This window comes from Phytophthora cinnamomi (genome assembly GCF_018691715.1).
Source record: "Phytophthora cinnamomi strain GKB4 chromosome Unknown Contig27, whole genome shotgun sequence".
NCBI classification, from domain to species: Eukaryota; Oomycota; class Peronosporomycetes; order Peronosporales; family Peronosporaceae; genus Phytophthora; species Phytophthora cinnamomi.
Window position 1 is genome coordinate 1,167,319 of NW_027150960.1, and position 25,926 is coordinate 1,193,244.

General features: G+C 58.8%; 10 protein-coding genes across 12 annotated transcripts; 8 read left to right on the forward strand and 2 right to left on the reverse strand.

Moving 5' to 3' along the window:
• Nucleotides 1-216: 216 nt before the first annotated feature.
• IUM83_04108 (CAMK protein kinase) lies at nt 217-2,021 on the forward strand (the record flags this gene model as incomplete). Of its 2 annotated transcripts, XM_067928158.1 has the most annotated exons (2): nt 217-1,671; nt 1,839-2,021. In XM_067928158.1, the coding sequence occupies 2 exons, from the start codon at nt 217-219 to the stop codon at nt 2,019-2,021; spliced, it is 1,638 nt and encodes a 545-aa protein (XP_067794021.1). The 2 variants fall into 2 exon arrangements, with proteins under 2 accessions (XP_067794021.1, XP_067794020.1); XM_067928157.1 differs by lacking the exon at nt 1,839-2,021 and having other exon boundaries at nt 217-1,689.
• Nucleotides 2,022-2,446: 425 nt separating this feature from the next.
• Nucleotides 2,447-4,471, forward strand: IUM83_04109 (Pre-mRNA-splicing factor prp46; the record flags this gene model as incomplete). Its single annotated transcript, XM_067928159.1, has 7 exons — nt 2,447-2,583; nt 2,659-2,964; nt 3,048-3,549; nt 3,623-3,748; nt 3,827-3,910; nt 3,988-4,262; nt 4,342-4,471. 7 exons carry the CDS (start codon nt 2,447-2,449, stop codon nt 4,469-4,471), a joined length of 1,560 nt encoding a protein of 519 aa, XP_067794019.1.
• A 285-nt stretch (nt 4,472-4,756) lies between these two features.
• Nucleotides 4,757-5,974, forward strand: IUM83_04110 (Scaffold/matrix specific factor hnRNP-U/SAF-A, contains SPRY domain; the record flags this gene model as incomplete). Its single annotated transcript, XM_067928160.1, has 5 exons — nt 4,757-5,311; nt 5,393-5,429; nt 5,510-5,577; nt 5,684-5,788; nt 5,921-5,974. 5 exons carry the CDS (start codon nt 4,757-4,759, stop codon nt 5,972-5,974), a joined length of 819 nt encoding a protein of 272 aa, XP_067793810.1.
• Nucleotides 5,975-6,543: 569 nt separating this feature from the next.
• On the forward strand, nt 6,544-10,974 carry IUM83_04111 (myosin-like protein; the record flags this gene model as incomplete). Its single annotated transcript, XM_067928161.1, has 1 exon — nt 6,544-10,974. The coding sequence occupies one exon, from the start codon at nt 6,544-6,546 to the stop codon at nt 10,972-10,974; it is 4,431 nt and encodes a 1,476-aa protein (XP_067793811.1).
• Nucleotides 10,975-11,402: 428 nt separating this feature from the next.
• IUM83_04112 (myosin-like protein) lies at nt 11,403-12,962 on the reverse strand (the record flags this gene model as incomplete). 2 transcript variants are annotated; one of them, XM_067928163.1, is made up of 2 exons in its annotated part: nt 12,101-12,110; nt 12,214-12,962. In XM_067928163.1, the coding sequence occupies 2 exons, from the start codon at nt 12,960-12,962 to the stop codon at nt 12,101-12,103; spliced, it is 759 nt and encodes a 252-aa protein (XP_067793812.1). The 2 variants fall into 2 exon arrangements, with proteins under 2 accessions (XP_067793813.1, XP_067793812.1); XM_067928162.1 differs by having other exon boundaries at nt 11,403-12,962.
• A 472-nt stretch (nt 12,963-13,434) lies between these two features.
• Nucleotides 13,435-16,550, reverse strand: IUM83_04113 (putative beta-mannosidase; the record flags this gene model as incomplete). The annotated part of the gene is made up of 5 exons (XM_067928164.1): nt 13,435-13,926; nt 13,992-14,709; nt 14,780-15,225; nt 15,297-15,615; nt 15,694-16,550. 5 exons carry the CDS (start codon nt 16,548-16,550, stop codon nt 13,435-13,437), a joined length of 2,832 nt encoding a protein of 943 aa, XP_067793814.1.
• A 287-nt stretch (nt 16,551-16,837) lies between these two features.
• Nucleotides 16,838-18,033, forward strand: IUM83_04114 (syntaxin-like protein; the record flags this gene model as incomplete). The annotated part of the gene is made up of 4 exons (XM_067928165.1): nt 16,838-17,051; nt 17,164-17,371; nt 17,443-17,593; nt 17,707-18,033. 4 exons carry the CDS (start codon nt 16,838-16,840, stop codon nt 18,031-18,033), a joined length of 900 nt encoding a protein of 299 aa, XP_067793807.1.
• A 134-nt stretch (nt 18,034-18,167) lies between these two features.
• IUM83_04115 (syntaxin-like protein) lies at nt 18,168-21,558 on the forward strand (the record flags this gene model as incomplete). Its single annotated transcript, XM_067928166.1, has 3 exons — nt 18,168-18,621; nt 18,686-18,880; nt 20,738-21,558. The coding sequence occupies 3 exons, from the start codon at nt 18,168-18,170 to the stop codon at nt 21,556-21,558; spliced, it is 1,470 nt and encodes a 489-aa protein (XP_067793808.1).
• Nucleotides 21,559-22,288: 730 nt separating this feature from the next.
• On the forward strand, nt 22,289-22,960 carry IUM83_04116 (uncharacterized protein; the record flags this gene model as incomplete). Its single annotated transcript, XM_067928167.1, has 1 exon — nt 22,289-22,960. The coding sequence occupies one exon, from the start codon at nt 22,289-22,291 to the stop codon at nt 22,958-22,960; it is 672 nt and encodes a 223-aa protein (XP_067793942.1).
• A 742-nt stretch (nt 22,961-23,702) lies between these two features.
• IUM83_04117 (Transmembrane protein TauE like) lies at nt 23,703-25,315 on the forward strand (the record flags this gene model as incomplete). Its single annotated transcript, XM_067928168.1, has 6 exons — nt 23,703-23,957; nt 24,039-24,078; nt 24,148-24,249; nt 24,315-24,793; nt 24,858-25,032; nt 25,095-25,315. 6 exons carry the CDS (start codon nt 23,703-23,705, stop codon nt 25,313-25,315), a joined length of 1,272 nt encoding a protein of 423 aa, XP_067793809.1.
• Between the last annotated feature and the right edge of the window lie 611 nt (nt 25,316-25,926).

Sequence of the window (25,926 nt, forward strand, 5' to 3'; positions counted from 1 at the left end):
TTTGTCGCGCAGTGTATACGTAGCTACCTCCGGATACAAAACTGATATCCGGACACCAACATTCACTAGAGTTACCGGCATTCTTTCCATAAAAAATGACAGGTAACCTCTATTTGAGTTTAGACCAATCAAAACGCAGCAGCTCGGCCTGACGTGGGTTGAGGTCGCACTTGCCAACCTGCCCAAAAGAGAACACCACCAGGCCGCCAGCGCGTCATGACGTCCGTGCTCTTCTCTGCGCCCGTGGCGCCAGTCGCCAACATGGACGCCGCGCAGTACGCCCCGCAGCAGCAACACGCCTCCGCCGCGCCGCCGCAGCAGCCGCGCATGCTAGCACAGTACCAGGTGCTGCAGACGCTGGGCTCCGGGCTGCAGGGCAAGGTGAAGCTGGGGGTGGACACGGTGACGCACCAGCGCGTGGCGCTCAAGGTCATCGACATGGCCAAGCTGCACCGTAAGGCCATGATCAACGTGTACCGTGAGGTGGAGGCCATGTCGCGCGTCTCGCACGCCAACGTGCTGCGGCTGCTGTCTGTGCACGACGACGTGCCGTACCCCAAGAAGGACGGCAGCAGCAGCAAGCAGGTGATCGTCATCGTGCTGGAGCTGGCCACGGGTGGCGAGCTGTTCGACTTCATGATGTACACGGGCTGCTTCTCGGAGAACATCGCGCGCGCCTACTTCCAGCAGCTCGTGGCCGGGCTCGAGGCGTGCCACGCGCAGGGAGTGTACCACCGAGACATCAAGCCGGAGAACCTGCTGCTGGACGAGAGCTTCGCGCTGAAGATCGCGGACTTCGGCTTGTCTGGACTGAGAGAGGGGGCCGACGGCGCCGTTGCCGAGCTGTACACGCAGTGCGGCACCAGAGGATACATGAGTCCGGAGGTGCTGTCGTGCCTGCCGTACGAAGGAGAGCCGGCCGACGTCTGGTCGGCTGGAGTGGTGCTGTTTATCATGCTCGCGGGCTTCCCGCCCTTCCAGATCGCCACCAACCAGGACTGGTGGTTCCGCGCCTGCGCTGCCAAGCAGCACGAAGCCTTCTGGGCGGCGCACGCGCGCTCCGCCACGTTCTCGCCCGGCGCCATGTCTCTCATGACGCGCATCTTCAACGTAAAGCCACAGGAGCGGATCACGCTGGCAGAGATCAAGACACACCCGTGGTTCAAGGAGGACGCGGTAGCACCCGAGGATCTCCGCGCAGAGCTGCTCAGCCGCAAAGTGCAAGTAGAGGAGGAGAAGCGCAAGGAGCGCGAGGAGAAGCTGCGTGCTGCTGCCAAGCAGCGCCTGCAGCAACAAGAGGAGGAGTTCGACCCGTTCAACATGGACGTCGAGCGATCCATGGCACTTCCGACCGCCGCGGGACCGATGACGGCAGAGGTAAGTTCGAAGAAGGCGCCGTCGTACCCGGCCGCCAGCGTGGCGCTGTATACCAGTTTCCAGTCGAACCGGACGGCCACGGAGTTGCAGACGCGCGTGGAGAAGGCGCTGACGGAGCACTCGGCGCGCTTTGTGGCGCACAAAGACCGTTTCAAAACCAAGGCCACGATGACTGCGGATGCGGAGGACGTGGGCGTCGCTGTGCGCATCTACTCACTTGACAATGTAAGGAGCCCCTGCGAGGACGACCGGCGGCAGCCTGAGCACGTCGTTGTTGCGAGCGAGCGGAGGAGGGTCCGTGACCGCAACTAGCAGCTTCACACTGCTTGTCGCTTTACCTCTCTGGTGCTTGCTTGCTGTGTGTCTGTGTGTTCGGCTGCCGACACTTGCATGCGTGCTGAAGTAATCGACTGGACGTGTGCTGACGTTTACGTGGTTGTATCGAAACTGTTGCTGTCTAGGCCCCCGGTCGGTGTGTGGTGGAGTTCCGACGTACAAGCGGCGCGTGCCTCAAGTTCCACGACGCCTACAAGAAGCTGAGCGCGTCGCTGTCCGACCTTGTCTGGGACAACAACGACGAATCGGAGGCGGCGGACGACTCGCCCGCGGAAGAGCTCATCTCGGACGAAGCCATGATGATTTAGGCGTCATGCGCCGCCCGGTCCGCAGCGGAGCAAACGGCAGCTGGGGCGAATTCTAAGTACCAAGTCAAGATTCGCCTCACGACCCGGATCAGGATAAAAGTGCACACAGGTCTCCATGACCCGTTGCTATAAGAGGCCCTTCAATCACACCATTGAGAAAATGATACGGCACACGACGCCGCCCGCCTGCTGATAGCTGCGCCGAGCCACGCTAGTAAATAGGGAAAACGGAGTCCACACCGTCAGTACATATAAGCTACTATATATTCTTGTTAAAGTTTGCTCGCTGATGAGCACCTTACTTTGCAGCGGCGAACGTGTTGAACGTTTCATAACAAAATTTGTGTCATTTTTGTACTGCTTCGAAGTACGAATTATGTCTTAGGTACGAATTCGCATTGCATTTTCTAGGGGTGGAGCGGACAATGGCGAAGGTGGTGAGCGCCGAGGACGCCGCGGCGGCGGACGTGAAGCGCCAGATCGAGGCGTCGGTGCTCCGCACCGCAGAGATGTTTGCGCTGACGAAGCGCAGCGCCGCCTCGGCCTTCGACTACGCGCCCAGGTACGGCCTGCCACGCCGAACGAGTGGGTATCTGGCCGAACTAACGTCAATCTCCTCTGTCGCCCCCGTTACCAGCAAGAAGGTGCGCGTGCGTACCAAGCTGAACGACACATACCTGCTGGACCTCCCCGAGGCGCTGCTGGAGCCGAAGGCGGCGGCGACCGCAGCTGTTGACGCAACGCCCACAGCCACGGAGGCGGCCACGCTGACGGCTCCGGGTCCTGCTCCTGCTCCGGCGGATGTGGTGGTGGGCGGCCACCCAGTGCCATCGGCCCCTGGAGTCTCCATTACAGGCGAGGAATCGGCAGCAAAGAAACCGTCGTTCGTCGACCAGGTGGCGAAAGAGGTCGAGGAGGAGCTGGCGCTCAAGAAGCGGAAGATGTACGTGCCGCATGTCGACTGCGTGTGCATTGGGTTAGTTCTAAGTGGATTCATGACTTCATTCTGGTGTTGCATTGTTGCAGTGCGGCGGCTAATGTCAACGGCGACGCCTCGTCGGCGGTCGTAGAGTACAAGAAGCAAGCAGAGACGACAGCTCAGTTCGGCACGAGCGCGATTGTGCGCCGCCGAGCGACGGAGGTGCCCAAGCCCAAATGGCACATGCCGTGGAAGCTAAAACGCGTGATCGCAGGACACCTTGGCTGGGTGCGCTCCATTTCCGTGGACCCGACGAACGATTGGTTCGTCACGGGCTCGGCCGACCGAACTATCAAGGTCTGGGACTTGGCCTCGGGGCACCTGAAGCTCACACTCACGGGCCACATCAATGCCATTCGCGGCTTGGAAGTTAGTCCGCGCCACCCGTACCTCTTCTCTGCTGGTGAAGACAAGAAGGTGCTGTGCTGGGACCTGGAGTACAACAAGGTGATTCGGAGTTACCACGGCCACTTGTCGGGCGTATTCTCGCTGAAGGTGCACCCGACGCTAGACATCCTCGTCACTGGCGGTCGCGACGCCGTCGCTCGAGTAAGTGTTTGCCATACTTTACAGGAGCGTGTGTCAGACGATTAACCTTTGCCTCGCTTTGACTTCTGGATAGGTTTGGGATATGCGAACAAAGAACCAGATCCACGTGCTTTCTGGTCACCAGGGCACTGTATGGGCCATGGAGACACAAGCGACGGATCCGCAGATTATCACGGGTTCTAGTGATAGCACAGTCAAGGTACGAAGACATCCCCCGAGTATCTTTCTCTTGAAGCAGAATACCTGACGGCGTGCGTGCTGTATTCGTCGATGTTAGCTCTGGGATCTTGCCGCCGGCAAGGTGATGACGACGCTGACAAACCACAAGAAGGCTATCCGTGCCGTGACAAAGTCCCCAACTGTAAGATCCTGTTTCGTTGACATCTTTTTGCTCGATGTAGTGGTTCATTAAGCTCTGGTTTGCGTTTTCTTCTGTAGGACCACACGTTCATGACCGGCGCTGCTGACAACATGAAGAAGTGGGAGGCGAAGGAGGGCCGCTTCCTGCGCAACTTCTCGACGCACAACGCCATCATCAACTCGATCTCGATCAACCAGGATGGCGTGATGGCCTCGTGCGGCGACAACGGATCGATGAAGTTCTGGGACTACCAGACGGGCTACTGCTTCCAGAGCGACTCGACGAAGGCGCAACCCGGTTCCCTCGACAGCGAGACGGGCATTTTCGCGTCCACATTCGATAAGACGGGCCTGTACGTGTGCCACGCTTGACTGGTGTGGTAGTGTCTGCTTTGGTCCTGACACCTTTTCATGCTGGCGTGTCTGTTGCAGGCGGTTCATCACGTGCGAGGCGGACAAGACCATCAAGGTGTGGCAGGAGGACAGCTCCGCGTCGGAGGAGTCGCACCCGATCGACATGGCGCAGTGGACCAAGGACTTTACGGGCCCGAAAAGATACTAGACTGACAAAGAAGAGATTAAGATCGCGAGTGCAACCTGCATCGGCAAGCACAGCACACAGCCTTAGCTTCATGATGCCCATGTTGCCTGCTTTGGCGCAGGAGCCGTATGCTGACCGCAGATAGGATTCCGTTCCGTAAAATCGTAGCATACGGATCACGCATCTGCTTCACTTGGGGTTTGTATCGAATTGACAGAATCCGGAGCAAAATGTTTTCCCGCCAATCCGGCTTGGCTACGGCTGTGTTCACTGCTGAATTTCCCGAAGGAGTCGATCCGAAGCACGATGACCAGCGCGGCGCCCATGAACCCCAAGAAGATGAAGGTGAGCGAGCTGCGCGCGGCGCTCGAGTCGCGCGGGCTGAGCTCCAACGGGCTGAAGACGGAGCTGATCCAGCGCCTGGAGCTGGCGCTGGACGAGGAGGAGTTCGGCAGCGAGGCGCAGGAGATGGAGGAGCTCAAGGTGCCGAGCCCCAAGAAGGCCAAGAAGCCCGAGCCCAAGAAGAAGGAGGCGCCCGCCGCCGCCGCGGACGTGGAGCCCGAGACCGCCAAGAAGACAAAGGCGAAGGCCCCGTCCCCCGTGAAAAAGGCTGAGCCCGCTCCAGAGGAACCCGCGCCCGCCCCCATCGAGGAGGAGCAGGCGACGAAGGCGGAAGAGGAGCCTGTTGTCGCTGCGGAGCCGGCGACGGAGCAAAAGGAGCAGGAGGAGGAGGCCGACAAGCCGAAGGAGGGAGCCAGCGAGCCAGAGGCGGACGCTGCCACCAAGTCATTGACGGAGCAGGAGAAGCGCGCGGCTCGGGCGGCCAAGTTCGGCATCCCGCTCAGTCTTGAGGACAAAAAGGTGTGGAGCGGGGACCAATGGTCGCTGAACTAGGAGGATACTAACGGGAGGGTGTGCTTTGCTGCTGTCTGTGACGTCCAGGCCCAGCGCGCGAAGCGTTTCCACCTGCCCAGCGCTGGTACGTCGAGTGCTCTTATCCTCCCACGTGTGTTTGTGCTGTTCGGAAGGGAAATGACTCACGGGTTGAGTGGTCTGCAGTGGCGGAGGAGGAGAAGGCTAAGCGGCTCAAGCGGGCAGAGCGATTCCACCTGGAGACGAAGGATACGGTAGGTGGGGGTGGTTGACCATGACCATGACGGATGGGACCCATTACTGCCGCGGTGGTGCTAACGTGACGTGTTTGCTGTGATTGCTGCTTGTCACCGTTGACAGCTCGAGAAGAAGAAGGAGGCGCGCGCCGATCGCTTCGGTCTGAACGCTGAGGAGAAGCGCCGCTTAGACCGCGCCAAGCGCTTCAACCTCGAGACTAGCGAAGTGGTACGTTCGTCGTTAAACCCGCTCGTCGCCGCGTCGCCGAGACACACCGACGAGTCGGCGACGACCAAGCACCACCCGCACTAACGGAAAATGCGCATGGTGTCGTGCAACCTGTTGCTTGCTTGCGCGCAGTTCGAGGAGAAGCGACGAAAGCGCATGGAGCGCTTCGCAGCGGCCCCGAAGTGAGCACGCTGGCGCGCCCGGCGGATGCAGCCAGCCCCGTAGAGCGTTTTAGTCCCGACGCGCCGCCTCCCCGAGATGAGCTGCCGCCACTTGAGCTGGGCAGGCAGGTAGCTAGCTAGCTAGCTAGCTAGCCCCTTAGGTCCAGTCCCCAGCCAGCGCCGCAGCCTCGTGAGCTGCTACGCTATAGCCTCCTCGTTCAAATGCAACAAACGATGATATGTACGTGCTCGGGTGGGCGCCGTGGACGCCTTGTGGGCCAGAACTGGCTGCAAGAGAGTGCATGCCCGGCGTGGCAGCAGTTGTCGCCCGGTTGTTGGTCGCCTTGTCGCCACTTCTACTGTAAGAACGCCAGTTGTGATTGGCCGAGCCCTGTATATAGATATCTTGTATGTAGGTGGAGGCGCTAAGAAATCCCCCCAGTCACTTCAAGACAATTCGGCGGGGCCCAGAAGCAGACCGACTTCTGAGCAGGAGCCTTCCTTCCGACCTGCGCATCTCTCGCCGCCGCGCCGCTCACCCCCCGCCGCGCCAACCCCTCCACTAACACCCCCTCCACCCCTCCCCCGAGCGCCATGTCCACGCCGCCGCCGATCGCCCGCCAGGCCTCCAAGTCCGACGCGGACGTGGAGCTGCTGCCCGTGGAGGTGGGCCAGACCGTCTGGGTGCCCGGCGCCGCCGACCGCGTGTGGGACAAGGCCTCCGTCATGGCCATCGGCGGCCTCAAGGTGACGGTGCGCACCCAGGCCGGCAAGATCCAGCAGGTGGACCGCGGCCTCGCCGTGCCGCTGAACCCGCGCGAGGCCGACGACATGACGTCGCTCTACTACATCCACGAGGCCGGCGTGCTGCACAACCTGGAGGAGCGCTGCAAGCTGGACGGCGGCGACGGCACCGGCCAGAAGCCCTACACCTTCATGGCCAACGTGCTGATCGCCGTGAACCCGCTGCGCGAGCTGCCCAACCCGCGCATCAGCGAGGTCGTCAACACGGCCGGCAGCGCGCCGCACCCGTACTCGATCGCCGAGATGGCCTACCAGCAGATGGTCTACAACTCGGGCACGGACCAGCCCACGAACCAGTCGGTCGTCATCAGTGGCGAGAGTGGCGCCGGCAAGACCGAGTCGTCCAAGATCGTGCTGCGCCACCTGACCACGCGCGGCCTGTACGGCAAGAAGGCGCGCGGGGATGACATCGAGAACATGTCCAAGACCCGCCAGCAGCACGGCACGTCGCTCGACCACCGTCTGATCGAGCAGAACCCGATCCTCGAGGCCTTCGGTAACGCCAAGACGCTGCGCAACTACAACTCGTCGCGTTTCGGCAAGTTCATGAAGCTGCAGTTCACGGCCGACGGCGAGTTCAAGCTGGCGGGCGCGCTCGTGGAGACGTACCTGCTCGAGAAGTCGCGCCTGGTCTACCAGGTGGACGGCGAGCGCAACTTCCACATTTTCTACCAGCTGCTGGCCGGCGCCTCGCCCCAGGCCCGCAAGGAGTTCGAGCTTACGCAGGCTGAGGACTTTTGCTACCTCAACCAGAGCGGCTGCTACATTGCCGAGGAGACGGATGACCGCGCCTGCTTCGAGGCCGTGGTGCGCGGTCTCAGCTGCGTTGGTATCGACGAGCAGGTCCAGCACGTGATCTTTTCGGTGGTCGCGGGTCTGCTGCATCTCGGTAACATTGAGTTTGACGAAGAAGATACGCCCGAGGGCGAAGCCGCTGTCATCGAGAAGGACTCGGCGAAGCGCGCTGTTGTCACAGCGTCAAGATTGTTGGGCGTGAATGAGAAGGACCTGCGTAAGGTGATCATGACGCGCGACATTGTGACGCGCGAGGAGACGTACACCGTTCGCCGCAACGAGCAGGCCGCCGTGTACGCGCGTGACGCCATTGCCAAGGCGCTCTACAGCCGCATGTTCGACTGGGTTATTAAGCAGGTGAACTCGTCTTTGGGCCACGACCCGAACCCGCTGCCATACATCGGTGTGCTTGATATCTTCGGTTTCGAGTCGTTCCAGCGCAATGACTTCGAGCAGCTGCTTATCAACTACACGAACGAAGTGCTGCAGGCTACGTTCAACAACCAGGTGTTCATTGCTGAAATGGAGCTGTACAAGCGCGAAGGTATCACGGTCGGCAGGATTAAGTGGCCGGATAACCGCGAGTGTGTGGATCTGATTGCGTCGAAGCCCAACGGTATTCTGTCTCTGCTCGACGCCGAGGCCATGAATCCGCAGCCTAGCGATGCCAAGTTCCTGCGCACGCTGCACTCGAAGCACTCGAAGCACCCGTACTTCCCGCGCCCCCACCCGAAGGACATGGAGCACATGTTCATTGTGAGGCACTTTGCTGGTGCTGTGAGCTACACGATCGGCTCGTTCATTGACAAGAACAACGACTCCATTCCTCCAGATATGTCAAATCTTTTCTCGGGCTCGTCGAACAAGTTGGTGCCTGCCTTCTTCAAACAGGAAGTGGACACCAGTCGCCCGGGCAAGAGGAAGTTGACCAAGAGTGTGGCAGCCAAGTTCTCAAACCAGATGCAGGAGCTCGTTGACACTCTTGATGCGACGCGGTGTAACTTTATTCGCTGCATTAAGCCCAACGCGCTCATGCGTGTTGGCATGTTCGATCCCCGCTATGTTGTGGGCCAGCTTCGTTGCCAGGGTATCATGCAGACTGCCCAGGTGCTCAAGGTTGGCTTGCCTACCCGTGTGAGCTACAGCGAGCTGGTTGGCGCTTACAAGAAGTTCATGCCGCCTGATGCCCAGCGGCTGTTCGCGAACCAGAGTGACCCGACCCTCATCACGGCCATCCTGTGGGCATTCCAGGTACCGATGGATGCGTACAAGCTGGGTATTACCAAGTTGTTCTTCAAGGCCGGTAAAATTGCTGTCTTGGACTCGATTTTGAAGATCAACTGGGCTACGGAGGGCCCACACATTGTGTCACGCATGAAGTTGTGGCTTGCTCGTCGCCGCTGGCGTGTGGGTCTGGCGAAGGTCATTGCCCAAAACCGCTTCGCGAAGTTGTTGCGCCGTATCCAATTCCGCCGCAACTCACTGGTGCGTATTCAGCGCTGGTGGCGTGCACTGTCGGTGCGTCGCGAGTTCCAGAAGAAGCGCACCGCTGTTGTGGTGGTGCAGGCTCTGTTCCGTGGTATGACGGCTCGTCGGCTGTTCAAGTCTAAGAAGCAGGAGATGCTAGCCTTGGCAGCAGCACGTGCTGCTGAAGCGAAGCGTCAGGCTGAAGAAGCTAAGCGCCGTGAAGAGGAAGCTCGCATGGCAGCTGAAATCGCTCGTCGCGAAAGCATTGCTCGCGCTGCGGCCGAAGAGGATCGCCTTCGCATGGAAGCCGAGGCCCGTGCTGCGGAGGAGGAAGCTATTAGACTGGCGAAGGAAGCAGCGGCTGCTGTCGCCGAAGCAGAGGCTGCTGCTGCGGAAGCTACTGCTGCCGTGGAGCACGAGCGCCAGGCGGAGCTGCGTGCTATCGCAGAGGCAAAGGAGCTCGAAGAGCGTATGGAACGCGAGCGTGAGGAGGCAGAGCGTCGCAAGGAACAGGCGCTTCTGGAGGCTGCCAGCGTTAGCGCGAGTCTCCTGAGCGGACTGGCCCAGGTGAACAGTGTGCAGACGCCTGCGGGCCAGGTGCACGTGGTGGAGATTCCGGACGACGTCTCGCAGGAAAACCGCGAGCAACTCCAACAGCTGAATGACCTGCTCTTGAGTGGTGCTATCGCTCAGGCCGAGTACGACGAGCTGGTGCCGTTCCTGCTGGAGAAGCCCGAGGAGGCCCCGTCCGGTGCCGCTCTCTCCGCCGAACAGGAGGAGTCGTTGAGCCGCTTGTATACTACGGGTGTCTACGGCATTCAGATTCGTTGCCCGGCTTGCGGTGCTACCAACAACACGGCTAACGGCAACCACTGTGACGAGTGCGGCTCGCTGCTTACGACTAGTGATGAATCCGCTGCTGCCGCCGCTGACCCCGCATACTACGGATACCGTGGTCAGTCGCGTCAGCAGAGAAGTCTCTCGACTCTCACGGCGCCTCTGGGCACGTTCTCGACGGAGAACGGGCGCATCGTCATCCACGACGGATACTTCGAGGCGCAGATGCATCGCACACAGGTGCTGCAGGATGACAACTACACGGAGTACACGGTGTACGTGCTGCGCTGCCAGTGGCAGCCGAAGGATTCGAACGAGTCTACCAATTGGCTTGTGTCTCACCGCTTCAGCGTGTTCGAGAAGCTGCACAAGGACCTGAAGCGTAAGATCCCTACTGCTGTGGCCACGATTCCTCTTTTCCCACGCAAACACGTTCTTGGCGGTGTGTTTAAGGGCAAGACTGGTAACTCGAGCGCCATTGTGGAGGAGCGCAAGCAGGGCCTGGAGCGATACGTGGCACAAGTGCTAGAACTGTGTGCGCGTCTCCCCGAGAACCTGAACGTGCCTGAGCTGGACCGCTTCTTGAACGTGTCGCGCCAGGTTGAGCAGTTCCGTCGCCAGGTGCTGTCGAACGGAGTTGACGAGTCTGGCGCTGCACCGGGCGGATTCGGCCGCGCGTTGAACGTAAACGCCGGTGGTGCCGAAGGAATGGCTGCGCGTGAGCAGGCGCGCTTGCCTACGGAGCTGCCTACGCCGCTGGACGAGGAGGAGTTGTCCCACACGGAGCAGGCTGTTGCACTGCTAAACGCGTCCATCCGTAGCGCTCGTGGCGACTTGCGCCGCGACCCTGGCGTGCAGCACCACTTGAAGGTGTGCGTGCAGCTTCTGCCGCGTCTGCAGATCTCGGCGAACCTGGACAACCCGTTCGCAAACGTGGATTTGATCCCGCGCGCGATGCAGTGCCAGGAAGACCTAGAGACAACCATGGGCCTGTACAACGATTCGCTGCTTGCTGTGACTGAGACATACGCTCTCTCAGCGCAGGAAGGCAGCGGCGTGACCCAGCCACCGCCTTACGTCCCGGGGCAGCAGAACTCGTATCAGCCCAGCTACGGTGTGTAGGTGGCAGGCAGTGCGTCCGAACCTGTTACGAAATGTGGACAGCGAAGATATGAGTCGCACAGAATGTGTATCGGTTGCCCGTGCTTGCAGTCGAAGCAAAGCACGACGGGCTGTAGGCGACCCAGATAGCGCGCAAGGAAGGAGGGAAACAAGCAGCGGGAAGCCGTAGGGAGCTTGCTGGAAACGAAGTTAGCGGGCAGTGAATGCCGTTAGGAGCGCTGGTGGTTGTTTGTTGTTTGCATATAGCTGCATGTTTCCAATACATTGAACTCTGAACATTTCAACGCGGTGTTTGATGGTTTGAATGAAGCAGACTCGACGACACGGATTCAAAAAATATATATATTCACTTGCTACAGGAGAAGGTGGCGGCGAAGCGCTTTATAAGAACTTGTGGGACAAAGCCTATTGTATCACGAGGACGCAATTTAGGCGGCACTTGCAGGCACCACGTTGCGTACTGGCATCTGAGCTTGGACGTGCGGCTCAGTCTGCTGCACGTTCTGCGCATGCTGAACCTGCTGCTGGATTGGCGCCACCCCCGACACTGCCAGCAACGCGTCGTTATACAAGGCAACGGCCTGCTGCAGGTCTTCCTGGCACTGCATGGCACGAGGGATCAGCTCGGAATCTGCGAACGGGTTGTCCAGGTCGGCCGATCGCTGCAAGGCAGGCGCCAGCTGCACGCACATGTCCAAATGATGCTGAATGGTCCCGTCGTCACGTACGTCACCGCACGCATTGCGCACCGCCTGAGCAAGCAGCCTCACCGCGCCCTCCGCTTGAGCGAGCTCTGTCGCATCCATCGGAGTAGCTGCAGGCTGAGAAGGCACCATGGCCGGACCTGTGAACGCCGGGAAGGGCGACGACACGGACGTGGCCGCCGTCGACGTTGAAGCTGGCGAGCGCTGAGACCCGTCCACAGGCGGGCTCGCAGACGCAAGAGGTGGAGCAGGAGCAGGAGCAGGAGCAGGCTGCTGCGAGCGGAAGATCTGGATCTGGTGCGAGGCGTCCAGGAACTCGTCCAGCTCCGGGGTCGGCGCGCCGTTGGGCAGGTGCGCGCACAACTCGAGCAACCGCGGTATGTAGGCCGCCAGTCCCTGCTTCCTCTTCTCGAGCCTGTCGGTCAGGTGGTACTTGGCCGGGAACGGCGGCAGCGCCGCCGCCGTGGAGCGCGACAGCCTCCTCTTGAGCGCCTTGTGCAGGCGCTCGAACTGGCTGAAGCGCTGCGACACATACCACGTGGCCAGGAGCTGCTGCTGGTTGTCGCCGTCGCGAGGTTGCCACGTGCAGCACATGACAAAGACCTGGCAGGCGCTGCCGTCGGCCGTGGCCACGACCTGCGTGGTCTCCATGGCGCACGAGAAGTAGCCGTTGAGCAGCACCACGCGACCGTTTTCGGCGGCGCTGAAGACCCCGCTGGGCGGCGCCGTGGCCGTGACGATGGGCCACCGAGCGGCCCTCGAGCTCCTGCCGCCGTAGCTGCTGCGCGCCGCGACGGCCGCCGACAGCTCGTCGGCCACCGTGAGCTTGGAGCTACACACGTAGCAGCGCGGGCCGCGCGCCGTGTCGTTGCTGGTGCCGCACGCGGGGCAGCGCAGCTGCAGCCCGGCGCCCACATTGGCCGCGGCCACGGGCGCGAGGATCTGGTACTGCGGCGGCGCCTCGATGGGCTCGGGCGCCGCGAAGTGGACGCTGCGCTGCTGCTGCTGGGGGCTGTTGCTGGAGAGCTGGCTCTCTGCCTCGGAGGCGGATGCTGCAGGGTCGCTGGGCTGCTGCGCCTGGGCTAGGGCGGCGGCGAAGGCGGCGTCTTCTCCCTCTCCTCGCTCCTGGGACTGCGGTTGAGGCGGTTGTTGGGACGCGGGGGACGCCACGAACGGCAGCAGCTCGTCGTACTCCTGGCGGGACAGCGAGCCGCTGACCAGCGAGTCGTTCAGGTGGCGGAGCTGCTCGCGGCGATTGGCGGCGGAGGGGGACGCGTCGGCCATGGCTGCAGATGAGGAATGGCTCCAGGCGCGGGCGGAGCGGAGCGGAGGAGCTTCTGCGCTGTGTCGTTTTGGCCAGACTGGCGTTGGACAAGCCTGATAACTGAACCAGCATGTCAAATGGTGGTACTATCACCTCGGCAGACGAAGACGGGCTGCTTACGGCGCTCTGTGTTGTGGACCATTGTCTGCAAGCTGTGACTAGAGCGCTGACAACGCATTTACAACGTGAGATCGAGAAGGTCCGCTTCCTGTCAGGCCGGACTTCGAGCAACGGCATTAGAGCTCTGGCAGCGGCATCGCCGCCTTCTATCAATAGTACCATCATTTGACAAAGCGCCTGTCGCATAGTGAATCCAAGTCACACGCTGGACTTGAAGCGGCATTCGAACAGAAAAGTTGCGCTGGAGCACTGCCAGCAGTGCCAGCAGTGCCAGCAGAGCCCCGGCATGGACATTTGAGCACGTACGGCGACCTACTGCAGCGCCGCGTCCGTAATCGCGTTGTCGTAGCTCTTCTGCAGCCAGGTCACCGCGATCTCGCGCGCAAACGCGGCGGCCGACAGCTTTTCCGCCTGCTCGCCACCGGCCACCGTGAAGGTGAGCGTCCTGGTCTCGCTGGCCAGCATCAGGAACGAGTTGGCGCTCCAGTGGCCCAGCACGCCGGGCACGTCCACCTCCACGAACAGCGCCACAAAGTCCGTTGACACGAGATCCACGCTGAACTCGACGCCGTTGCGCCCCTCGGTCTTGGCGACGGCGTGAGCAACCACCTCACCCCAGCCCAAGCTCAGGCGCTTGAACGGCGCTAACAAGTGGTGCGTGTCCTCGCACGCGCTCACCTCTTTGGACGTAGCGACGCTCGTCGCCAAGCAGCGCACATGCAAAAAGCATGATCGGCGGTGGCAGGATGTGGCTTCGTGGTCCAATAATGCGTCGACGTCCAGCTCCTCGACGGAGCGGCTTTCCTGTGTATTCACAAGCGAAAGGGTTAGTTTGGTTATGCAGCAAGAATATTTGCGGCCAAACGTACCAGCGCTGCGATGGAGATGGCTTGACGGTGGATTGACTTTACGAGGCTACTGCACTTGATTCGCCGGAGCTCGTACACGACGTCCAACTGCAAATCTGTATTCACGTCGCTCACGCCGAAGACTTGCAGTGACTTGCCGTCGCCCCGTTCGTGGATGGAAATGATAAAGGGGGCGAATGCCCGCTTCGCCACGTAATGCAAACTCTTCCACCGACCGGAGTACTCGATGCTCGACCAACTGCTGCCTTGCCAAATGTCGTTCAGTTGCCAGTACAAAATACCCATCGTCATGCCGAGCTCGGGGTTCTTCCCACGGCGCCACGCCTGAATGGCTGTTTGGTAGCACAGCGACTGCTGAATCTGCGTCAGGTACAAGTATGACTCGATTCTTTTGCTGATGCTGAACCCGAAGGATTCATCGCCTTCAACACGATCCTTAGATTCGTCTCCAAGCCATTTTTCATTGTCAAAGGGGAATGGGACGTGAAATCGGCGCTTCAGCTGGGTAAGCATCTGAGTCGTGCCGTTCTCATGCCGTTCACGATACTTCAGGAACTGCCAAAACGATTGAAAAGATTCCCAGTCCTCATTTGAACTCACATCGCGAAGTGATGTCGCTGAAGGCCAACTCTGAAAGCCAAACTCGGAAATGAAGCGAGCACGCGGGTACATCCGATAGTCTTGGCAATCGTTGTTGTAGTCGTAGAAGTGAGCATCACTGCAGGAAACAAGATATACACTTGCGTTAGCTGACAACCCCCAAGTGCAAAAATACCACAAAAACTCACCCGAATGCGACCCCGTTCGTTGGTCCCCACCGCTTCACGTAAGGATCAACCGAGTATAACCCATTCGACGGAGACGTGTCCACGAATGGCCGAGTCGAGTCCATCGCAACAATAGTCGGATGGATGCGATCCACAAAGAGCTTGGTGAAGTCTGCGACGGCGATATCGCGATTGAAAGTCGTTCCCGGCGGAAATATGGGGGCCTCGACGAATTGCTCCATCATGTTTTCGTTCTCGTTGTTCCCACCCCAAATTGCGATGCTGGTGTACTTACGAAGCCGCGCGACTTGAAACACCACCTCATTCAGTGCATTCTCGAGGAACGCAGTGTCACGAGGGTACATTCCGCAAGCAAACATGAGCTCTTGCCATACCAGGATACCCAGTCGATCGCACTCGGAATAAAATAAATCAGACTCATATCGGCCACCGCCCCAGACCCGCACCTGAAGAGCATCAAGACACTTAGCAACAACCGCCATAAATAATAATACGAAAATGATACCATAGAGCTTACCATGTTCATGTTTGCAGCACTCGCGCTCTCCAGCAAGTGGCGCACTGTAGACGCCTTGACACGTGTAGGAAACGAATCGGTTGGAATCCAGTTCGCACCTTTGATGAAGACAGGAACATGATTAACTTCGAAGTAGAACGTCTTGCCAGTCACATTTCCAGCGTTTGTGTCATCCTGGATGAGTTCCACGTGGCGAATGCCGCTCTTGTGCGAAAGAGACGAGTTAAAACCCGCACTCCAAGCATCCACACGCATGTCATACAGGTAGGCCTCGCCATATCCAGCAGGCCACCACAACTTCGGGTTCTCCAGCCGAAACCTGAAATCAACAAACGCAAATGCAGGTTAGCAGCATCACCATCAAAACAAACAAATAATGGCAGGCCGCGCTCCTTACGAGAGCTCTATCGCCGCGTTTCCTCGCCAATCCTCCGGCACCGCTGTTGAGAGCGCAGCCACTCTCTTCTCGTTCACGAACAGGTTCAATGTGACGTTCTCGTGCTTTACGCCCCCTCCATCTACCGCCACACGGACTGTAACAACCACCACCGAAAGGTCCTCCTTTCCACCAGGGAACGTCTGCACCACGTGCAGGTCCTTCAGCCTCACCACCGGCTCTTCGATCTCAATATACACCGGGCCAGCAATGCCCGACGTCACGTACGCCGGGCCCCAGTCCCATCCGAAGTCCGATCCAGCCTTGCGGACGAATGATCGGTGGGTGGGCTCCGTCCACGTATTGAAGTTCTGCGTCGCTGGGACGAAGTACGGGTACTGTTCGGCCTGCTGTCTGGCGTACTGCGTCACGGGCTCAAACGCGACCTTAACGTGGTTCACGCCCGCCACCAGCACCGCTCCGACGTCGAATCTGTGGGGTACAAAGGAGTTGGCTGTCGTCGCCAATTGCTCCCCGTTGACCACCACCGTCGCGATGCCGTCCAGCGTTTCAAACACGAGTGTCGTCTTGGAGCTGTCAGCGTCGCCGGGCAGCGTCACCTGCGTCTCGTACGTCCACGTCTCCATGGCCACCCACCGGTACTCTCGCTCGTTGAAGCGGTAGTACGGGTCGCCCAGTAGCCCCGCCGCCATGAGGTGGACGTGGGCGGTGCCGGGCACCGTCGCGTTGTCGACGCGCACGGAGCCATTGGCCGAGCGGAGCGTCCACCGGTCCAGCGGGACGACGCGGCCGGCCCATACGCTCGAGCATGCTCTTGCCACCAATAGCGCAACGGAGCAGCATTGCAACGCCCTCATCGCTCCGTCCGCTTGCTTGCAACCGGGGAGATTGGCGTCTGAGCGGCGGCACCATCCGCTGTGCACTTCAACCACGCCCGATCTGTATCCACACCAGCCGAAATCGTGTGCGGCACACCACTGATACAAGAAAAGTGTCCGCTAAAAATACAGCGATACCCAAATATTCAGCCAGTGCAGGGAGCGCGAGGTGCTGGCAGCTCGGCTTGAAGCGGGACTGTGGCGCGTGAATAAGAGCGGCGGACAGAGAGCGACCGGGTTATATAGGGAAGAAGACAGACAGAGCCATGGCGACGCGAGACTTGACGCGCGCCTTCCTGCAGCTGCGCGCGGACGAGAAGGCCAAGGTGCTGCGGCGCAAGAACATCGTGAGCCACCGCGAGGAGGGCAATGCGCTCATGAAGAGCGCGGACCAGGAGGCCACCAGCGTCGCCATCGCCCCCGGCTGGGTGGACGTCGTGAACGGCACCAACCAGCACGTGGCGCGCATCAAGGAGATGAGTACGTGGCGCTCGGCCCGATCGAGTACCGGTAGAGAGGAGGGAGGAGGAGGGGACTGCTCGCCTGACGTGAGTTGCTGTTATTGCTTGTCCTTTTTGTGCTGACATTGCAGTGGAGAAGCTGAACAAGCTGCACACGAGTCGCCTGATGGTGCGCTTCGACGGGTCCGAGTCCAAGTACGAGCAGGAGATCGACCACATCACGCAGGAGATCACGGACGAATTCCGCAGCGCCGAGAAGGGACTACGGCGGATGGCGCAGAGCGACAGGAACGGCGAGTTCTCGGCCGCGGACGCCAAGACGAGGCAGAACGTACAGCGGTGCGTGCTCTGGCGTGGCTAGCTGGGAGGAGGGGGTTGTTGTTGGTAATGATGTTTTCTTGTGTGAGCAGAGCACTGGCGACACAGCTTCAGACGCTGTCGGGGGACTTCCGAAAATCGCAAAAGACTTACCTCGCGCGTGTAAAGAACCAGAAGGAGGGTCCTGTAGAGTTTGACTTCCTCGCAGAAAACGAGGCCAAGCAGAAACGGCGTGGAGACACGGTGAGTTGTGTGGTGGTTGTGGTCTCCAGCATGGATGCTGTATGGGTCCCATGGTCTAATTGTACTATGCGCTACCTTCTCGTTTTGTCTGTGTGTTGCTGCTGCTACTGCAGGGGTTCACACAGGCTCAGATCACCGAGGTTGAAATCGCCGAGGACGTTATCAATGAGCGCGACCAGGAGATCCAACGCATCGCCACGTCCATCACGGAGCTGGCTACAATATTTAAGGAGCTTGCAGTGCTTGTGATCGACCAGGGCACGATCCTCGACCGCATCGACTACAATATGGAGCAGGTGGTGGAGCAGACCGAGAAGGGCATTGAGGAGCTCGAGAAGGCCGAGGAGACACAGAAGAACGGCCGCCCCATGAAGTGTATCGGCTTGCTGCTCGTCATGATCTTCATCATGACAGTGCTGCTCGTGCTCAAACACTCGTAGACACAGGTGGACACAATGTCTGTGTGGACGTTCTCCAGCTAAAAAACAACAACAATCCACGATTCCCAATACAATTATTGTCTTTCAAAAAATGCGTTATCTGGGTCGCTATTGTCATATTGTGGTGGTCAAAGATGGACGTCGAGGTGAAGCAGCAGCAGGCGCTCATGCGCTCGCTGCGCGTCTTCGTGGACGCTCTGCGGGGCATCAAGAAGACGCAGGACGCTGCGGACGTCCACCACGACGTCGTGGAGGCCGTGCGCGTGCTGTGCGCGCCCTCCGAGACGCAGGACAGCGCTCAGTGGCACGACGAAGCGTGGAGACACGGCCTAGTGCCTATTTTCCAGAAATTGTGCCTCTGTATGATGCGTCTGGACGCCCTCGAGGCTAAGGAGAGGAACAAAGTGGGCCCGAAAGCGCCCCGACAGGCGGAAAAGCCCAAGGCGCCCGCGGGTCTGCTGAGTCTGCGCGACTATTCCGTGCTGCAGGCGGCACTGGAGCTGCTCTTCTGCTGGGGCGCGTACCCTCGCGTGGCCGCTGGGGTGTTGATGCCCATCGAGAAGAGGAGACCCACACGCACCTTTGAGAGTAAGGGGGTGCTTGCTTGGGAGGGGGCTAGACAGGGGTGAACTGACGTGTGTTGTTCGTTCAGTCTCCAAGGACGTGCTGATGTGGGGGTATCGAGGCTATACCAGAGTTATGCTGGACGGCCAGCGGACGAATGAAGAGACAACAAACGAGCTGCTGGGCATTACGCAGGCGTTGTTACAGCTGCTGTCACTGCCGCAGTTCCAGCCAATCCTGCTGCCTAAATACGTGGTGGAATTACTGGCTCTGCTGGTGTATGGTGAAGTTGCGATGGATACGCAAACGCCAACGCCTGTGCAGGCGGAGTTTTGTCGATTGAGAGAGATGGTGCTGCGAGTACTGCCACTGCGAATGAGTATGAGTAGTCTGCGTGCAGCTCTTGGACAAGCTTCTCCCGTTGTCAATGAACAAGCCGTCGAACAACGTTTCAAGGTACGGTGTGGAAATCTGTTATCACGCTTGCTGATGGAAGGCGGAGGCATTGTGGCTACGATTGAGATGCTGCTGGGAGCCGTGGAGGAGGGAAACACGCAAGCTAGAATGCAGGTTGCCACTCTTATTTGCCAGATCCCCAGCGGAGAAGACCCCACAAAGTATGCGAGCGCGTTATGTGCGCAAGTACGGGAGCTGTTGCTTGCGGCAGTGACCCCTGAGAAAGGAAACACTAGCAGCAAGCTACTTGGTGAAATGGCAGCGTTGTTGGCGGATCAGATGGCGACACGCCACCCAGCGCTATTCGACACGGAAATCTTGTCGAAGCTGTTCCATCCGTTGTTGATTTATGAAGATAGCCGGCTGCATGCGACTACTCCGTCCGGTGAGACTAATGAGGTTGCGTTGACGCATTGCGTAGAGATTGCGCGGCTACTCCTGTGCGGCCCACCTCCATCCCAGCGTTTCCTGCAGGCCCTCGCCCCATTAGTGCGTCCACTTCTGCACATGTACGCGTTTGCTGCTACCAGCAAGAGCTTTCTTGCGGCACCGCTGCGTGCGCTTCTTACTGCATGGATCCGATCATGTTCGAGTGCGTCACTTCTTTTACAATTGACCGTGCTACCTGCAACGCTGCCACTTCAGCCTACGCTAACAGCTTGTGGGTACCAAAGAAAACATGATCAAGAATCGTGGAGGCCTCTACGGCAATTCTGTGCTGGAGGAGGCGGAGGGATATCGCTTCGCCCAGTGCAGCCATCTACTTCATTAGTAGATCAAGAACACGAACGCGGCTCGTTGAAGATGTTGATAATGCCGCTGGTGGAGCTTCTGGGCGCCAAGGAGCTCGAAAACTCGGAAGTGGTGGGCGATCTGTTTTCTTCCCTATTGCTGACATACATGCACGTGCGAAAGCACGGCGAAAGTGATAGCCTCGATCTGATCGATAAAAAAAAAGATCCAGCGTCACCCCTGGCTTTATATGAGCCTATGAAAAGCCCAACAAGTGCTGAAGGTGTTGAAATGGTGCTGACGCTGCTACTGGCGTTAATCGAGTGCTTAGGGCCATCTGTTCTGCGCAGTGCTGCCGCGGTATTGCAATGTATTGGAACGGTACTAGAGACTTACAACACGACAGGAAGCAAGCTCGTGGATAAAGAGCATGAGGAAGGGAACATTATACCATCAGAAGAAGCTGAAGAAGAGGAAGAAAACGACGAAATCCTGACGATATGTCTAGGTGTCGTGATGACAATCTTGGAGGCTGGCTCGTCCCATCGTAGCGACTTGGAGGAGCAACAGCTACGCGCGATGCTACCGGTTTTGGAAGTGTTGTCTCGTCACCCCCGACCCGAAGTTGCCGAGCTTTCAACCAACGCGCGCGCTCAGATTTTAAGCCGTGGTGCGACTAAAGTTGATGGCACGAACACAACGGCAGAAGGTGAGCAGAGTTTCGAAGAAGTGCTTCAGGAGGCTGAAAAAGATCTCTCGAGTGAGTTGGTGCCACTACGTGCGCGCGGTGTTGTCGCACTGACAAAGCTTGTGCGTCGGAGTCGTGTTCACGCGCACGACGCAGAGTGGACGCCGAGGGTACATGCTCTAGCCAGCGTATTCCTTCTTCAACTGCACGACTCCGAAAGCTATGTCTTCCTTGCAGCCGTACAGGGTCTGGCTGCACTGGCAGACGCACACCCGGGTGTTGCTATCCCTGCATTGGTAAAGGCGCTGCTCGACTCCAGCAACTCGCTCGAGTCTCGTATCAAACTTAGTGAAGCGTTGTTGTTCTCTGCAAAGCGATGCGGCGACACACTCCCCAAGTATGGCAAGATTTTCGTCTATGCGTACTTGGACTGCATCCGTCCACCTCCCTCGCTGAGAAAGCGCGTTGAGCGCATGAAACAAGAGGTGAGCAAGCGGGTCCAACTCATCCAGGAAGTTGAAAACCCGGACACGAAGGCACAAGAAACGGCACACTCATCCAACGAGCCAGAAAATGAGCAGGAACTTCTTGCGGCTGCTACCTTGAGGTCAAGCTGTCTGTCAAACCTGGCAGAAATTTGCGCGCTTTTGCAATGGGGACTGCAGCCGTTCGTGCTTGATGTCATGACGTGCGTCTTTGGCGTACTTCAAATGGAGCTCGAGCTTGTAGTCAAACGTAGGCCAACTACCGCCGATGCGACAGAGAGCGAAGATCAGCAAAAACTGCGGCAACACCGAGAGGAAGAGCAGCAGCAGCGCGTGGTGGCCGTGCGTCGCGGAGCTGTGTTCGTGCTGCGGTACCTTGTCGAGTTGCTTGGGTGGAAGATGCTGGGGCTCATGCCGGACCACCTCTCACCGCTGTACCAGACGCTCAAGCACGTGGCGCGCGTCGACCGGGACCGTGTGGTGGTGTTCCATGCGAACCGGGCGCTGGGCGCACTGGACGAGGTAATGCGCGCCGAGCTGTTCCCGCGCGTGGAGCAGCAAGACGCGGCTTTCGGCATCTCGAGCTTGCGCATCCTCTGACCGCCCACTTCAACGTGGCCCTCCAAATACTAATCTTTTCAATGGATAATCATTTTATTTTCCACCAATCGCTAGGCGTAGCACATAACGGCTGTAAGGCTGCGTTAGTCACCGTGTCAGCAGTCTACTGAGCAGGGAAGCCCAGTAAATAGCACAACCACGTACATGTACTCGTAGCACGAAGCTTTGGCTGCCAGCAGCCGCAGGCTAAAGCGATCTTCGCCGCGGAGAGCTGTCTGCGAGCACTTTCTGCGAACATCGCACCTCGCCGCTCTGTAATACGCGCGCCATGACCCAGCGCTGGAGAGGCCAATCACTGCCTCACGAACGACCCAGTCACCTGTCGGGTGTCACCGATCTATGCCGATGGCGCCGACTCGCCGCGAGCACACTGGACTACACAGCACCTCAGTCTGAGCTCGCCGGTCGCGGTGATTCATGGAGCCAATATCGGCGACCCCGGCGTCTGCGTTGGGGGACAGGCAGACTCACTCCTCGACGTCACCCGACGCTGCTGACAGCAACGCCATCACCTGCCGGACGTTCGTCAATGCGTTGCAGCCGCTGCAACGACGAACTGACGTCTCCGTGCATCCGGCCGCGATTGGCCGAAATGGGGCCATGTCACACTTCAACCTGGACGGACCGGAATCCTCGCCGCATTGCTCGTCCGCCCTCATTCTCCGATTGCCAGCGTCGCGCTCAAGAGTCCTTTGAGCCCCGCCGCACCATGTTCCAGCTTGCACCGTCCTCCGACGCGCGCAAAGCCAGCCAATCGGCCTCCGAGGTCGAGCGGTTCCGAGCTCCCCACCGCCGCCTGTGTCGCGACCAGCTGCGCCCGGCAGCGCTGTCGCCCAAAGTCGAGCCCCTGGACCAGGACGAAGGCCGCACACGCAAGATCTCGACCAAGTGGCGGCAGAAGCAGCAGCATGATCGGCTCTGCAGCCAGTTCGAGGACGGGTACTGGCCCCAGTCGGCAGGCACCGAGATGCACCTGGGCTTCAACGCCTTCGACTTCTCGTCGTCGCCTGAGGCTTTCTACGACGAGCCGAAGGAGCCGCCGGAGGGAGTGAAGGCCCCGTTGTACGAGCCGGAGCCACGGCGATGCGAGATCTTACAGGAGGAGCAACAGGAGCTGTCAGTTGAGAGTAAAGCCCCGCCCTCTGGACAACACGAGCAACAGAAGCAGCATATGGCCGAGGTGGCAAAGCAGGTGACCGCTATGGGCTTCAACAGTTCCAGCTTGTGGCAACGGAGGTTCCCGGGATTTGGACAGCCTGGTGGGCCAATTCAACAGCTCCCGATGTATGGGCAAAACTCCTTGTGGGGAGCTCCGGCGCACTACGCCACCTATGGCGACCAGTGCAGAGCGCTCTACTACCGGCCCTTGTTCTACATGTGAGAGCCCGCAATTGTCGCGAGTTCAATGCTGTACTATAGTTCATCATTAAAAGATCACTAGGCGTTGCATACTGATAAATCATTTTGATATATTTTCGGTCGAACCACACCAACGCGGAAGCACAGACAAGCTAAAAAAGGTAGTAAAGTGGTATTCACACATAATACTGTAGTGCGTAGCATGCGTTTGCTACAGGACCATTGCAAAAAACATTGCGCAACGGTACAGCACCAATTTCCCTTAGGTAGCACGAATCGGAGCGGGTCTTATCAGCGAGCGACGATGGGAGGTTTCCACGTCTCCCCCACCTTTCCTGCAGCATAGAGCTTTTGCGAGAAACGGTGGTTCTGCGGCGTCATGTGTATGTGAACGAAGACGTCGTGGCTTGTTTCCTACAAGAACAGGCGATCTCAGACCACCGACTCGGTGATCGAGGGGATCCGATAGTCGAGGTTGAAGTGAGCGCGAGCTCGGCGAACAATAGGCAGGTCGCCGATTTCTGCCCGAAAATGTCCAAGCGACACTGGACTTGCAGTGAGCAATGCACTCGCGCGCTCGTGAGCTGGTCCCGTTGCCGTTTATGATTGGACACGCACGAGTAGATGGGAAGATTCCTCTGCTGCAACGACTGCGCGATCCCATTTTGAGGCGCCACGTCGCTGTGCGCGCAGTTGGTTTCACGTTCACAACGCAATCCTCGACGAACACAATGCACCGGCGACTTGGGTTGCATTCACCCCCCATGCTTCTGGCCTGGACGGCGCTAGTGTTTCTGACAACCAACGCGCAGACGTTGCGCCGCGAGTCAGCAGTCACTTTGTCGCCGGTGGATGAAGCAGTGATCCCCGAAGTCGACGAGACGGTGTCACTCGCGCAGCGCGAGGTCTTCGGCGTCGTGCTCGCCGCGCTCGTGATTTTCGTAGCTGCCGGAGGAGGCACTGGCGGAGGAGGCGTACTGGACCCGATTTATATCTTGGGTTGCGGGCTCAGCGCCAAGGTGCGACCGACATGCACCGTGGATGTTAGTCGATCTGTAAACTGACTCTGGTTGACGTGGTATATTGCTTTGTTTTTGTAGACGGCGATCCCTCTTTCCAGCATCACGATCCTGGGCGGAGGTACGCCTCACTGCACCGAAACCCAAATGTACCAATACATTTGATCTCACTAACTCGCTGCGATTCCAGCATTCGGCAACTTCTTCTTGAACTTGCGCCGCACCCGGGACGACTCGGCCACACCGCTCATCGACTGGGACATCATCCTCGTGATGCAGCCGCTTCTCTTGTGTACGAGGACTTGCCGGCGGAATGCTTTTGAATCCGACAACTTATACTTATGTTGTGTTTAATAGTGGGGGCAAGTTGCGGGACCTACCTCAACACCGTTCTACCAACCTGGCTCCTGTGTGTACTGCTGGTTATCGTGCTGAGTGCCACGGGCACGCGGACCCTGCAGAAAGCAATCAGCGCTCGCCAAAAAGAGCGATGGCAGTGCTGCGTCTCGCCAGAGTCTGCTTCTCTTCTTGGGAGCGACTCATCGTCCGAGAAGGCCTCTACATCAGAGAAGAAGCCGCAGGCGGATGTGCCATGGCTGAAACTTGCCACACTCGTAGCCCTCTTTGTCGTCATCGCCGGGATGAGAATCCTCCGAGGAGGAAAGGACTTTGACAGCCCTATAGGCATCGATTCATCGTCTGCACTGTATCCGGTACTTGTGGCAATGCCGTACACATTCTTGCTTGGTGTCGGCTACTTTTCGCTGAAAAACCTGGGTGTCACGTACGAGAAACAGCAGAACCCCGAGTATGAGTTCGAACCGCACGAAATCAAGGTAAAACTAACGACTGCAGGTTCATTTTAAGGGACGAGTCTCACCATTTTATTTTATTTTGCAGTGGACGCCATCGTCGATTCGGTTCTTCCCGTTTTTCTCGCTTGCAGCTGGAGCGGTGTCCGGCATGTTCGGCATTGGCGGAGGCATCATCAACGGACCGCTGCTGCTCGAGGTGGGCATTGACGCCTCGGCCGCTTCGGCCATGACTGCAACAACCGTGCTCTTTTCCAGCGGAAGTAAGTTCGACGTGTGCTACGGGTCTGCCGCACTTGCTAACACTTGCTCGTTACTTCAACAGTGTCGGCTTTCAACTATGCCGTGATGGGGGGAATGGATATGCATCTAGCGCAGCTCCTGCTGCCGGTGGGCTTCCTCATGACGTACATCGGCCAGCTGTGCCTGCTCAAGGTTGTGCGCCGATTTCAATGTCCAAGCCTAATTATCTTCTCGATGGCCGTGATTGTGCTCATCAGTGCCGTCGCAATGAGTATCGAGAGCGTCCGCGCCCTGCTGGCCTGAACGAGCAGACCCCCAAATATTTACTTTTTTAAAAGCAAGCGAACAATATCAATCTCGACCATCGGAGCAAGCAATCGATCCTGATCAGGATACCTCGTGGCATGAGTCTATGACCTCATGCTGGTATGTTACAGCTACAGCCAGCTACCTCGTTAGTTACCTTTTTCCCGTGGCGATCCTTGCGAGAAACCAATCGCCTGGTGAAACCTCGCGCAGTCACTTCCGGGCAACCAAAGCCGCCGCTCGTAGATCCTGCGTCACGGCCTCCAGCTAACCCGTGCTACTCTATCGCCTGTCTTCACGGAGGGGGGGGGGGGCGTCTTTCGAGGATGGACCGCCAGGTTGTCGGCCAATGCACAGGGTTGAAATGCACACGTTGCAGGCTTTGGTCTCCGCTGTCGGTAGACCGCGTTGAAGTGCTGTCTTCTGCACCTCACGTTGTGACGGTCATGTAAGGTGTACAACGACTCGTTGCCAACGCGTAGCGTGCTGGTGGTCCAGTACCTGTCACCGTCTCCGCGCGTTCACACTACATGTAGAACTACCCACCCTCAGTTCGGGTTTGAGAGCGTCCTGCTCACGCCTCTCGTTACGTTGCGTTTGCAGCTGCA